The following is a 13,233-nucleotide window of genomic DNA, read 5'->3' on the forward strand; positions in this document are numbered from 1 at the left end:
CAATCATGGATTCACAACAGAATCACCTGATCTTTTAAAGACAACCGAGCTTGCGCCTGACCTCTACTGATTCTGATTTATTTGGGATGAGGATGAGGGCTGGCCATTTGTAATTTTTAAATCTCTGTGGGTGACTCCAAATGTACATCCAGGGCGGAGATACACTACCAAGGCTAAGCTTGTTTGCTCCTCGTGACTTTGCACTAGCTGCTCCCATTACCTGGTGTGTTCTTCCTCTTAGGTCTTTCCATGGCTGAATCCTTCCTGTCATTTAGGTCTCAGATTAAATGTCTGAGACACTTTGTCAGGCAGGCTTTCCTTGATCCTCTAATCTAAAACAACACCCCAGTATCACATTGTCTTGCTTGTTTTCAATATAGGAATCAGCAGTTCCTGAGATTTCCTTATTTACACTTATTGTCTGTATTTTCCAACTATAATAATAATCTTGAGCATAAACACCTTTGCTTGTCTTACTGACTGCTGTACCCCTGGCACTTACAACAGTGGTTGGCATCTGTGAGGTATTCAACATATGTGAAGAATAGAGAGAAAATAATTTCTTCCAGTTCTTTTTTTTTTTTTTTTTAAATATATTTTATTGATTTTGTACAGAGAGGAAGGGAGAGAGATAGAGAGCTAGAAACATCGATGAGAGAGAGTCATCGATCAGCTGCCTCTTGCACACCCCCTACTGGGGATATGCCCGCAGCCAAGGTACATGCCCTTGACCGGAATCGAACCCGGGTCCCTCAGTCCCCAAGCCGACGCTCTATCCATTGAGCCAAACCGGTCTCGGCCCAGTTCTTTTTTTTCAACTCTTCAACTAGGTTTTAATAAAATGTGTTTTATTTATGCAATAGAATCGAACCATCTATTAAAAAGGCATCAGTTAATTAAAAAATACATCTTAGTTGCACAGGGCTCATTCTCTCCTCATAGAACATAGTGTTAAATCTTCTGCAAAGTCATTATCCCTTAATACTTTTATATATAGTATGGATTTGTTCATAATACTGTTGTATAGGAAATTCACAAACATTTTCAAATATATCCTGACATGGTGAGGATATATTTAATAAATCCAGGGATTGCTGCATAGATTCTGTCTGCCTTTTTTTTTTTTTTTTTTTTTTTTTTTGAGAGAGAGAGAGAGAGAGAGAGAGAGAGAGAGAGAGAAAGAGAGGAGAGGGTAAAGGAATTTGAAGAATGGAAATGTATTGCAGGGAGCAAGAGAGTCACAGGCAAGCATGAAGGCTGTATCTGGTTCTTTCTAAAAGTGCTCTACACATTTATTCTCCCTTTTGGGAACACCTCCTTAATGAATGAGTGTAATCTGGCGGAATTGAAGACTTTTTAATTTCAGGGGAAGACAGAAAATTTGAGATTATGAAAATGTCCTGTTTCATAGTGGTTTGTTCAAGCCGGTGCGGCTAAATCTTCAGTTGTGGGTCATCTGTCACTTGGTCTCAAGGGAGCAGCATGGATTAAACTGACAACTGAGGTGAATTAAGGGCAAAGCAGATGTCCTTAAGTCCACCGGACCATTTCTAAAATACACTATCTTTGGAAACATACAACATCTGTTCCAGGGAGAAAAGGGAGATTCCGCGCCCCAGGCCGGCGTCTCCGGCAGGGATGTGAGTACTTGCTCAAAAGTCCCAAGTGCACAACCAGCGCCCCCAGCTATAAAGCTAGGTTCACGGGCAACCAGTTTTTCAGGCAGCTGCCACCCCTTCCTTTCCTCTTCGTGCTTCGTCAATCATGGTTTTCAACAAAACGGCTTTGTATGTGGAGTAATGGTTGAACTAACTCTGGCGCTTTGGCACAGACCACTGCGCGGGTATAAGGAATACAAAACCTGCAGTCTGAAGACAGAGGTTGTGGCTTGAGAAAAACCAAAGGCAGAGAGGGGGAAAGAGGGAGGGAGAAGCAAAGCTGCGGAGTTGGTGGTGTGTTCTGGGAGTTGTAGTCCACATGGGACAGCTTTCTCCAGGCTCCACCGGGCTCCGGACTTCATCTCCCAGCCGCCCCTGCGCCACGGAGGAGGCCAGGGGTGGGGACTACGGGGGCTGAGCTGCTTTGCAGGGGGGAGGGGGCCGGGGGCTGGGAAGCAGCTGTTAGCGGCTGCCGGGAGACGTTATCCGCCGTTCGTTAGGGCCGAGGACACCCTCGGGAGGGCGGCGACGAGGGCCGTGCGACCGCCGCGCGTCCCCGTGCCTGTCCTCTCCTCCCACCGGCGCGTGGTGTCCGCCATGGAAGCGCATCCGGTCGCCGCCGCCGGGGTCTCCCGGCTCCGCGTCCCAGGCCCCCGGGAGCGATGAGGGGGTAGAGGCATTCCGCGACACGCCTCCGCCCGCGCTCCGCCCGCCGCGGCGTGAAGGAGGGTCGGCCGGGTTGGCCCGCCGGCCGCGGTGTGTGCCCGCGCCGCCCCGCCCCGCCCCCTGGGGGCGCCCGCCTCCCATGCCGCCGCGGCGCCGCTGAAGCCCGGGACCCGCCCGCCGGCCGCGCGCGCCCCCCGCCCCGCCGCCCCGAGCCGGCCGCCCCTCCGCCCCCAGGATGTGGCACAACGTGGGGCTGACGCTGCTGGTGGTCGTGGCCACGCTGCTGATCGTGCTGCTGCTGATGGTGTGCGGTGAGTGAGTGGGCACCGCCGCGGGGCAGCCGCACGCTGCGGCACACACGCCAGCGCTCCTCGTGTTGCTGACTGGCTTGGTCTGTCTGGTTTAAAAAAAAAAAAAAAAAAAAAATTAAGACGTGAATGAACAAGTGTCCTAAAATCATCTGTTGTCCAGTTACGGCTCAGGAGTGAGCCCAGCGGCGCTGTACCCCTGACCTGTGGCAGCCGCTGGCATCCTGGGGAGGGAGAGAACAGGACCCGGGTCTGGGCATCTTCTCTCGGGGTAAACCAGATATTGCTTCACCGGCCGCGTCTGCTCTTGATTGCCATTCTTACCACACTCTGCCCAGATTTTAACCTTGGCCTGTATTCGAAGGTGAAGTGATTGGTTACTCCTTTTTCTTTTTTTCTTAACAGATTCTGACCCTAAAGATAAAGAGAGGTTTCGCTACCTTCATTCAATCAGGAATAGGATCAGAGTTGGGTTTGAAGCACTTGAGAAATTGTTTACTTGCGAGTTCAGGTTTAAACTAAATTCCAAACAGAAATGTTGAGACTAGACAGAACTTAAAAACACTGGCTATATTAAACTCCCAGGGTCGGGTAACCCAACTCTTAGTTCTGTAATAATGGTGCTGTTTTGTTTGCTGTGAGTTTTTCCCTTCTTGGAAATACTGGACATAAAACTTTCTTCTCAAGGTACTGTTAGCTCAGTCTTAGATCTTTTTTTTTTTTTTCCCCCCACACACAGTAATTGATAACTACAAATATCTTAGCAGAGTGGCTCAACTACTGAAAACTTGGGAAGTATTTCAATGTCGAGTTTATTTTTTCATAATTGCATTGAAGTATGGGTTCAGATTAATGCAATAATGGTCAGAATTCAAAAATACTATAAGGTGTATTCATTACATGAGAAATGTACTGAGTTGGGTTTGGAGAGGATATGGATGTGTTTGTGCATATGCATATGCATATATATATATATATATATATATTTGTATTTACATACTTGTATGTATAATTTTTAATTTTCTTGCTTTACTAAGGCACCAAAGTTTCTAATTTACAGCCTTTTTTTCCTGATGATAAAACAATTGGAAAGACTTTTTTAATTTCCTGCTTTTGAAGTCAAGATTTTGGGCTGGTTGGAGGTGTTTAGGATACTTGAAGTAAGGAAAACCAGACCTTTGTTATTTGTTTGGATATGAAGAAGGAAGAAAGCATACACTTCCTTTTCTAATTTGAAGATGCAGGCCACCTGGAGATGGCAGTGAAACATATAGATGTGTGATATGTGACAACACCCTTGGTAGAATATTTGCCAAACTTGTCTTTGGCACGTTAAAATTCCTAATTGCTACAAATATCAGACTTTCTCTTGAGACTGACTAGTAAGCCCAAGACAAATGAAATAGGGAAACTGAGACAGTTAAAAAACCTTGATGCCAAGCAGTTTGTAGACATCTAGAAGATCATGTTTTCCCTAAACCAAGGACACTTAAGAGTAAATAGTTTGCACTTCTAATGCCCAAACAGAGGGTAAATCGCTTAAATCACCCTACTCAGGGAGACAGATAGCGGAAATCCAATTAGTGCTATTTGCCAACCACACCCAAGGACGGATGAAGTTAAGAGAATAAACCTCATTTTGGTACATCGACATTAATCTGATGAATATACTATTGAGACCCTCCCCTAAGATTGTCCCTAAACACCCAGACTTTTCTTTTTTTAATTTAAATTCTTTTTATTTTATTTAAAAAAATTGTTTATTGTTAAAGTATTACATATGTCTCCTTTTCCCCACATTGACCTCTCCCAGCTGTTCCCATCCCCACAACACATGCCCTCACCCCCCTACTCTGTGTCCATGGGTTATGCTTATATGCATGCATACAAGTCTTTGGTTGATCTCTTACACCTCCTCCCCCACCTTCCCTCTGAGGTTCAATGGTCTGTTCCATGCTTCTCTGTCTCTGGATCTATTTATTTTCATTCAACAGTTTATGTTGTTCGTTATATTCCACAAATGAGTGAGATCACGTGATGTTTATCTTTCTCCGACTGGCAAATTTTGCTTAGCATAATGTTTTCCAGGTCCATCCATTCTGTTGCAAATGCTAAGAGGTCCTTTTTATAGCAGCGTAGTATTCCATTGTGTAGATGTCCCACAGTTTTTTAATCCACTCATCTGCAGATGGGCACTTAGGCAGTTTCCAAATCTTAGCTATTGTAAATTGTACTGCTATGAACATAAATGTGTAAATATTCTTTCTGATTGGTGTTTCTGATTTCTGGGGATGTATTTCTAGAAGTGGGATTATTGGGTTAAATGAGAGTTCCATTTTTAATTTTTTGAGGAAATTCCATACCGTTTTCCACAGTGGCTGAACCAGTCTGCATTCCCACCAGAAGTGCACAAGGGTTCCTTTTTCTCCACATCCTTGCCAGCACTTGCCATTTTTTGATTTGTTGATGATAGCCATCCTGACAGGTGTGAAATGGTATCACATTGTTGTTGTTTTGATTTGCATCTCCTGTATGATTAGTGACTTTATGCATGTTTTCATATGTTCCTTGGCCTTTGTATGGCCTTTTTTGAAAAGTATCTGTTTATGTCCTTTGCCCATTTTTTGATTGGGTTGTTTATCTTACTTTTGTTAAGATGTAGGCGTTCCCTATAGATTTTGGAGATTAAACCCTTAACAGATATAACATTGACAAGATGTTTTCCCATGCAGTGGGCTCTCTTGTTGTTTTGTTGATGGTTTCTTTTACAGTGCAGAAGTTTTTTATTTTTATGTAGTCCTATTTGTTTATCTTCTCCTTAGTTTTCATTGTCCTTGGAGCTGTAAGTGGTAAATATATTGCTAAATAAATATATTGCTACAACATATATTGATATTTTGCTGCCTATGGATTCTTCTAAGACTTTAATGGTTTCCCGTCTTACATTCAAGTCTTTTATCCATTTTGAGTTTATTTTTGTGTATGGTATAAGTTGATGGCCTAGTTTTATTTTTTTGCATATATCTGTCCAAATTTCCCAACACCATTTATTGAAGAGACTGTCTTAACTCCATTGTATGCTCTTGCCTCCTTTGTCAAATATTAATTGAGCATAATGGCTTGGGTCGATTTATGGGTTATCTGTTCTGTTCTATTGGTCTGTATGTCTGTTCTTTTGTCAGGCAGTTTTGAGAACAGTGGCTTTGTAATATAGCTTGATATCTGGTATTTAAAAAAATATATATATATTTTTATTATTTTTTACGAGAGGAAGGGAGAAGGTCAGAGAGCTAGAAACATCGATGAGAGAGAATCATCAATCAGCTGCCTCCTGCTCACCCCCTACTGGGGATGTACCCGCAACCAAGGTACATGCCCTTGACTGGAATTGAACCAGGGGCCCGTAAGTCCGCAGGCCGACACTCTATCCGCTGAGCCAAACCCATTTCGGCGTTATCTAGTATTGTTATCCCTCCAACTTTGTTTTTCTTTCTTAGGATTGGTGCAGCTATATATATATTTTTTTTATCCCAGATGAATTTTTGGAAAGTTTGTTCTAGATCTGTGAAATATGCCATTGGTATTTTAATGGGAATTGCATTGAATCTATAGATTGCTTTGTGTAGTGTGGACATTTTTACGATGTTGATTCTACCAATCCATGAACATGGCATATTCTTCAACTAGTTTATATTTTCCTATATCTCGTTTTTTCAGTGTCCTGTAGTTTTCAGAGTACAGGTGTTTTACCTCCTTAGTTAAGTTTATTCCTAGGTATCTTAATTTTTTGTGTGCAATGGTAAGTGGAATTATTTTTTTAGTTTCTCTTTCTGTAAGTTTATTATTGGTATATAAAAATGCTGTAGATTTCTGGGTGTTAATTTTGTATCCTATGTTGCCAAATTCATTTATTTAATCTAGTAGTTTTTTGATGGAGTCTTTAGGTTTTGTTTTTTTTATGTACAATATCATGTCACCTGAGAATAATGATAGTTTTACTTCTTCTTTTCCAATTTGGATACCTTTTGTTTAATCTTCTTATCTGATTGCTATGGCTAGCACTTCCAGTTCTGTTTCTCACAGGAGTGTTGAAAGTGGGCATCTCTGTTTGTTCCTGTTCTTAGGGAAATGGTTTTAGTATTTGCCTGTTGAGTATGATGTTGGCTATAGGTTTGTGATATAAAGCTTTTATTGTGTTGAGGATTGATCCCTTTTTCATTCAATCATCTTTTGTCTTTTAATTGGAGTATTTAATCAATTTACATTTAAGGTAAGTATTGATAGTTACTTGTTTGTTGCCATTTTTATTCTTCACACATGTGTTCCTTCTTCCCTTTCTATTTCTTCTTTTTACAACAGTCTCTTTAGCATTTCTTGCATTGCTGGGTTGGTGGCAATAAACTCCCTTATCCTTTTTTTTTTTTTTTTTTTTTTTTTTTTTGTCTGCGAAGCTCCTGCTTTCATCTTTAATTTCATCTTTAATTCATAGCTTTGCTGGATATAGAGTATTCTTGGATTCAGTCCCTTGCTTTGTATTACTTTGTATACTTCATTCCATTCTCTCTGGCCTCATGTGTTTCTGTTGAGAAATCATTTGATAGTGTAATGGGAGATCCCTTGTAGGTAACTTTCTGTCTCTTGCATCCCTTAAGATTCTTTCTTTGTCATTAACATTAGCCATTGTAATATCGTGTCTTGGTGTGGTCCTTTTGGTTCATCTTGTTTGGGGCTCTCTGTGCTTATGTGATTTTTCTTCCCCAAGTCAGATAAATTTTCTGTCATTATTTTTTCTAATGGGTTTTCTATTCCTTGCTCCTCTTTTTTACCTCTGGCACACCTGTTGTCCCAAATCTCTCTTAAACTTTCCTCCTGCTTTTAAATTTTTTTCCTAATTGCTGTTCAGGTTGAGTGTGTTTTTCTGCCCTGTCTTCTAACTTGCTGATTCGGTCCTCTGCTTCTTTTCTCATCCAGCCAGTTTAGGAACTTTATGACCCTTACTGTGAATACTTTCTCTGACATATTGTTTGCCTCCATTTTCATTTAGTTCCCTTTCTGGTGATTCCTCCTTTCCTTTCCTTGGGGAATTTTTTTTTTCTTCTTGTTTCCCCATTTTTGCTGTCTCTTTCTAGCCCTGGGCACCCTGCTTGAGGTTTGAGAGGTTGAAGATCCTGTCTGGCCAATTGTTAGCCCAGAGGCTTTATTGTCTCTGGTCTGAGTTGTATCTCCTTCTCCCATGGATCTGGTCCCTCAGTTGTCTGCTTCAGGTGCTCGGGGTAATGGGAGCGCATGCACAGTTCCTTTCATGCACAGGTCCTGTTCCCCTGGTTGGGCACACTGTATTGCTCTGGACTGCCCTGGCAGCACTCTCCTGTGGCCCAGAGTGGGGTGTGTGCTGGGTTGCTCTGGGTAGCCCAAGGAGCAAGTCCCTGGGCCCACGTGGATCATGCGTGGGTTCTGGGTCACACAGGCCTTGCCTTCTTGTGGGCGGAGTGAAGCGTGAGCTGGGTTGTTCCAGGTTGCCCCTCCCCAGTGTGGAGTGGGCACAGGCTGCTCTGGGTCACAGTCTGCAGGTCTCCTGTGGCCCCAAACACCCAGCCTTTTTAAAACCCCTCAAAACGAAGGTCCAGTGCATTCTCTCCCTCCACGAGAACCTCCAGCATTTTGCCTCCCTTCCCCCTCCTCTTGCTACACAGGCATGCACTTCCGAAACTCTTAAGGCTTGCAACCAGGACACCAATGGGCACTGGCAGTTCATCCTGGGCAAACCTCCTGAAATCTATCTCAAGATCCCCTTTTCTCTGACTTCTTAAGTGAGCCAAAGCAGTCTCATTTCAATCAGCCCTTCCTTGTTTCATTGTTCCCAGTTTTAGTAAACATTCTCTAAAATTCACCTGGACTTGTGTTGTGAAATTTTTTCTGCACAAAGTCCAGAACCCACACACTACCAGCTGGCTCTAGGCAGACCCACTTAGGGCCAGGCACCCTTTCAGGTAACATTCTCAGCTCTCAGTAGCTATTTGACTTTGGAGAAGTAATCCAAGATTTTTCTGTTGGCAGAACTAATGATGGTGTGTAGGTGGCAGAAATGGCACTGGATGTGGGGTCAGACTGTACCTGGGTTCGCAATCTCAGTACTTGAGTTCTGGCTAGGAAAGAATTCAGAGCCAAGACTCAAACTGTTACAGAACAAACATGCAAATTGACTGTACCTTCGCTATTCCAACAAACCACGCCCACCAGCCATGCCCACCAGCTAATCAGGAGCAAATGTGCAAATTAACTCAACCAAGATGGCGGTTAATTTGCATATCCAGGTGCAAAGTGAAGACTGAAGACAGCATAGAAGGAAGCCAAGTGCTGTAGAAGGGAGTGAAGCTGCAGAGAAGCAAGCAGGTTGGCGGACACTGGAGGGAAGCAAGCCAGGCTGGGGAGAAGGGAGGGAAGCAGGTGAGGCTGCAGAGAAGGGAGGAAAGCAGGCTGGATGTGGAGAAGGGAGGGAAGAAGGTGGGGTGGGAAAAGGGTGGGGAGAAGGGAGGGAAGCAGGCGGGAAGGCCCCAGGAAGCCCTATTGCAGGAATCTTCCTGCAACAGGCCTCTAGTCTACATATATATAAAACCCTAATATGCAAATAGACCAAACACAGAACATCCTCTTGCTATGGCGTGTGCTGACCACAGGGGCGTGCGCAGAACGTGGTGGGCATCAGCACAGAAGGACGGTAGAGCAGGTGAGCAGGGACAGGGCTCTGGTTACTATCATCGGGGGAAGCCTCTGGTGGTTATTGAAAATTATTTGCTCCTATGTGCCACAGTCCCGCCCAGCACTTACACCTGCTGCCGGCACTGGCCCTACTTGCATCCACTGCCGGTGCCAGAGCCACTGCTTGCACCCACTGCCGGCAGCATCTGTATATCTAAAACAGAACTCTTGATTTATACCACCTGTCCCTCCTGTCCATCTCAGATGTTTCTGGCAGCTAAGGATTTGGGTGTAAATCTAGGTTTTACCTTCCCTTACAAACAGCCACTCCATTTGGTTGTCCAATTTTATCTCTTTAAATAATCTGATACAGGTTGGTCTGGGGCGGGAGCACAGTGCAGGACCACGGGGCCCGTGGGCTGAGAACAGCAGCCTCAGTGGTCAACAGAGTACTTCTGATTTCATGTATTTTTGCTGAATTTGTAAAAGAGGCATGTTGATGATGGATTAACAAGAACATTGAAATTCTATGCACAATTTCAAATTGGAGCATATTGAATTTTCACCCTAGTTCAGCAGCTTTGCTGCTCACTTAAATGCAGATGAATGAAGACCCCATTCGGGAAGACACCTGGCCAGCGGTCCAGAGCTGATGCAGGCCATGCTGGTGTATCTGCAAGACTGATGAAGAAAAGGACGTCCCACAAGAAAACACTTGAACAGTGTGGGGCCAAGCAAGCCCATGTCCCAGCTTCGGCAGAATGTCGTAGGCTGCAGGATTCAGCATGGGTGGAAGTAGGGCAGTGGCCCTGGAACCCATGTGGAAAGGAACTGTTTTGGACCTGTAAACCCTCTGTATCTTATAAAATACGATGGATTTGATGGTGTTTATGCACTAGAACTTAATAAAGATGAGTTTCTGCACTGGATGTCCTCCCTGATAGAGCTGCAACATCTCGTGTCAGTGATGTACACTTAGCTGACACAATGATTGGCAAAGCTGTAGAGCACATGTTTGAGACTGAGGATGGCTATAAAGACGAATGGAGGGGAATGATCTTAGCACATGCCCCTATAATGAACACATGGTTTTACATCATCTATGAGAAAGACCTCGTCTTGTACATATACCAGATTATAAAGAAGCTGATCTTCTCATTATGTGTGATTCTAACGATTCACCTCCAGCAGAAAGGGAACCAGGAGAACTTGTGGACAGCCTTGTAGGCAATCAAGTGGAATATGCAAAAAAGATGGCTCTAAAAGGACTGGCGTGGTCATTTCATCAAGTAGAAGCCAAACCATCTGTCTATTTAATCAGTTTGATGTTGATTTCCATATTTATGTCTACGATTTGGTGAAAATACCCTAGATGTCATCAGGAACTTAGCAGAATTTGTGGAACTATTAATTTGCAGACATAAAGACTCTGCTTTCTAGTTTAATGAAAGCTTAAATGTCCCTGCGAACCCACAATCTCTGCCAGCAGAACAGGTTTTGTTCTGAATAGTACAGATTTATGCGAATACAAAGCATTTTGTGTAAGAAACTCCTTCCTCTTAAAAGAAGTCTCTCTGTTTGGAGGGGAGTTACAGGTAAAAGTTAAGCTAGTATCATTGTCAGTTAAAAGTATAATAGATTTTAAAAAAATCTGATATGTTTTTTCCCCCATGTCTACCATCACCATCACCTTAATTTTTGGCTTGTCTTGGTTTCCTAAGTAGTGTTTTTCCACTCCCTCTTTTCTATATAACCTACTTTTCACATGCTGGTTAGACATTTTTATTCAGAAAACATTTCCTCAAAAGTTTTGAACAAGCCCGCTGTCGTGGCTCAGTGGTCGAGTATTGACCTATGAACCAGGAGGCCATAGTTCAATTCCCAGATAGGACACACGCCCTGCTCAGGTTGTGGGCTCTATCCCCAGTGGTGGGCATGCAGGAGGCAGCCAACAGATGATTGTCATCATTGATGTTTCTATCTCTCCCTTTCCTTTCTTCTTGGGGGGGGGGGGGGGGAGAATATATATATCCTATATAATAAAATCCTAATATGCAAACCAACCAAGTAGTGGAATGACCCATTGCTACCCTATTTCCCTGAAAATAAGAGTGTCTTATATTAATTTTTGCTCCCAAAGATGCGCTAGATCTTATTTTCAGGGGATGTCTTATTTTTCCATGAAGAAGAATACGGTACACATTTATTGTTAAATGAAAATAAAGGAAATTTATTACCTGTATACGGTACGGTAGTACGGTAGTTGTCAACACAAACCAGACACACTGTGAATCCTACAGTATCAAGGATTTACTCATTTATTCAATGACAATCATGTCATTACCTTCTGGAACATCATCATAACAATCCAGTTCCTGAATTTCCTGGTGAATTTCTTGTGACTCCATTTCTTTCAGAATCAGTGGACCAAATTTCTCATATTTAGCAATAGCACTGTCTTTAAATGAGTACTTCTTGTCAAGGTAGCCTGCTCGCAGTGCATTTGCAATGCAACTGTCAGTGATTTTCTCCCATGAATTCTTCACCCAAGTCATAACTTGCAGTTTAGGTTTCACAAAGTTTCTGAGACAGAGCCTAGGGGGGCCTTATTTTCGGGGGATGCCTTATATTTCACTCAGAAGGAAACCTGGAAGTAGGTCTTATTTTCGGGGAAACACGGTATGATGCACAGTGACAACCACCAGGGGTCAGATGCTCAATGCTGGAGCTGCCCCCTGGTGGTCAGTGCACTCCTGTAGGGGGAGTGCTGCTCAGCCAGAAGCTGGGCTCATGGCTGGCAAGCAGGGCAATAGTGGCCGTGGCAAGAGCCTATAAGAACACCTCAGGGGATATTTGGGCCTAAGCTGGAAGGCGGACATCCCCTGAGGGGTCCTAGACTGCGAGAGGGGGCAGGTCAGGCTGAGGGACACCCTTCTCCCAGAGTGCATGAATATCATGCATCGGGACTCAAAATAAAATTATATATATAATTTTTTTTAATAAATATTTTTAAGGTTTGAAAAAAAGAAGTCAAGTTAAAAAGTCAGTAGTATTACTGGAGAGGGGAACTGGCCCTGAGTGGGTCTGCCTAGGGCCAGCAAGTAGTGTGAGGTTCTTGAGTTCATGCAGAAAAAGTTTCACATGAGTTCAGGTGAATTTTAGAGCAGCGGTCACCAACTGGTGGTCCCTGGACCACTGATAGTCCATGAGGTTCAAAAGGTTGGCAACTGCTGTTTTAGAGGATGTTTATTAAAGCTACGAACAATGAAACAAGGGGGACTGGGGAAATGAGCCTAGGCTGGGTGCTTTGACTCACTAAGAAGTTAGAGAAAAGGGGGCCTTGGGGACAGTCAGGGGTTTGCCTGGGATGTTCTGCCACTGCCCATTGTTGCCCTGGTTGCAAGCCTCCTGGGGTCCCTTAGAGTTTAGGAAAGGCATGCCTCCGGGGAAAGATGCTGGCATGCACCTGGAAGGGAGAGCATGTGCTAGGACCTTTGTTTTGGAGGATTTTAAAGGCTGGGTGCTTAGGGGAGGATCTCAATAGAATATTCATCAGATTTATGCTGATGTACCAAAATGAGGTTTATTCTCTTAACTTCATCTGTCCTTGGGTGTGGTTGACAAATGGTACTAATTGGACTTCTGCTCTCTGTCTCCCTGAGTAGGGTGATTTAAACTATTTACCTCTGGTTGGGTAGAAGTGCAAATCATTTACTCTTAAGTGTCCTTGGTTTAGGGAAGGTATAATTTGCTACCTTGTTTCCCCGAAAATAAGACATCCTCCGAAAATAAGACCTAGTGCATGGAAAAATAAGACATCCCCTGAAAATAAGATCTGGCGCATCTTTGGGAGCAAAAATTAATATAAGACACTGTCTTATTTTCGGGGAAACAGGGTAGAT

The 13,233-nt window shown here is 43.6% G+C and overlaps 1 protein-coding gene across 1 annotated transcript in view; it reads left to right on the forward strand.

Annotated features, from left to right (window-relative positions):
- The first annotated feature begins 2,066 nt into the window (after positions 1 to 2,066).
- SMIM13 (small integral membrane protein 13) overlaps positions 2,067 to 13,233 on the forward strand; it is a 30,816-nt gene continuing 19,649 nt past the window's right edge. The window contains exon 1 of the mRNA XM_036448679.2: positions 2,067 to 2,635. Within this exon, the coding sequence (XP_036304572.1) occupies positions 2,560 to 2,635 (76 nt within the window). The 5' untranslated portion in view covers positions 2,067 to 2,559. The remainder of the gene's footprint in view (positions 2,636 to 13,233) is intronic.

Source organism: Pipistrellus kuhlii, unplaced genomic scaffold, assembly GCF_014108245.1.
Source record: "Pipistrellus kuhlii isolate mPipKuh1 unplaced genomic scaffold, mPipKuh1.p scaffold_m20_p_2, whole genome shotgun sequence".
NCBI classification, from domain to species: Eukaryota; Metazoa; Chordata; class Mammalia; order Chiroptera; family Vespertilionidae; genus Pipistrellus; species Pipistrellus kuhlii.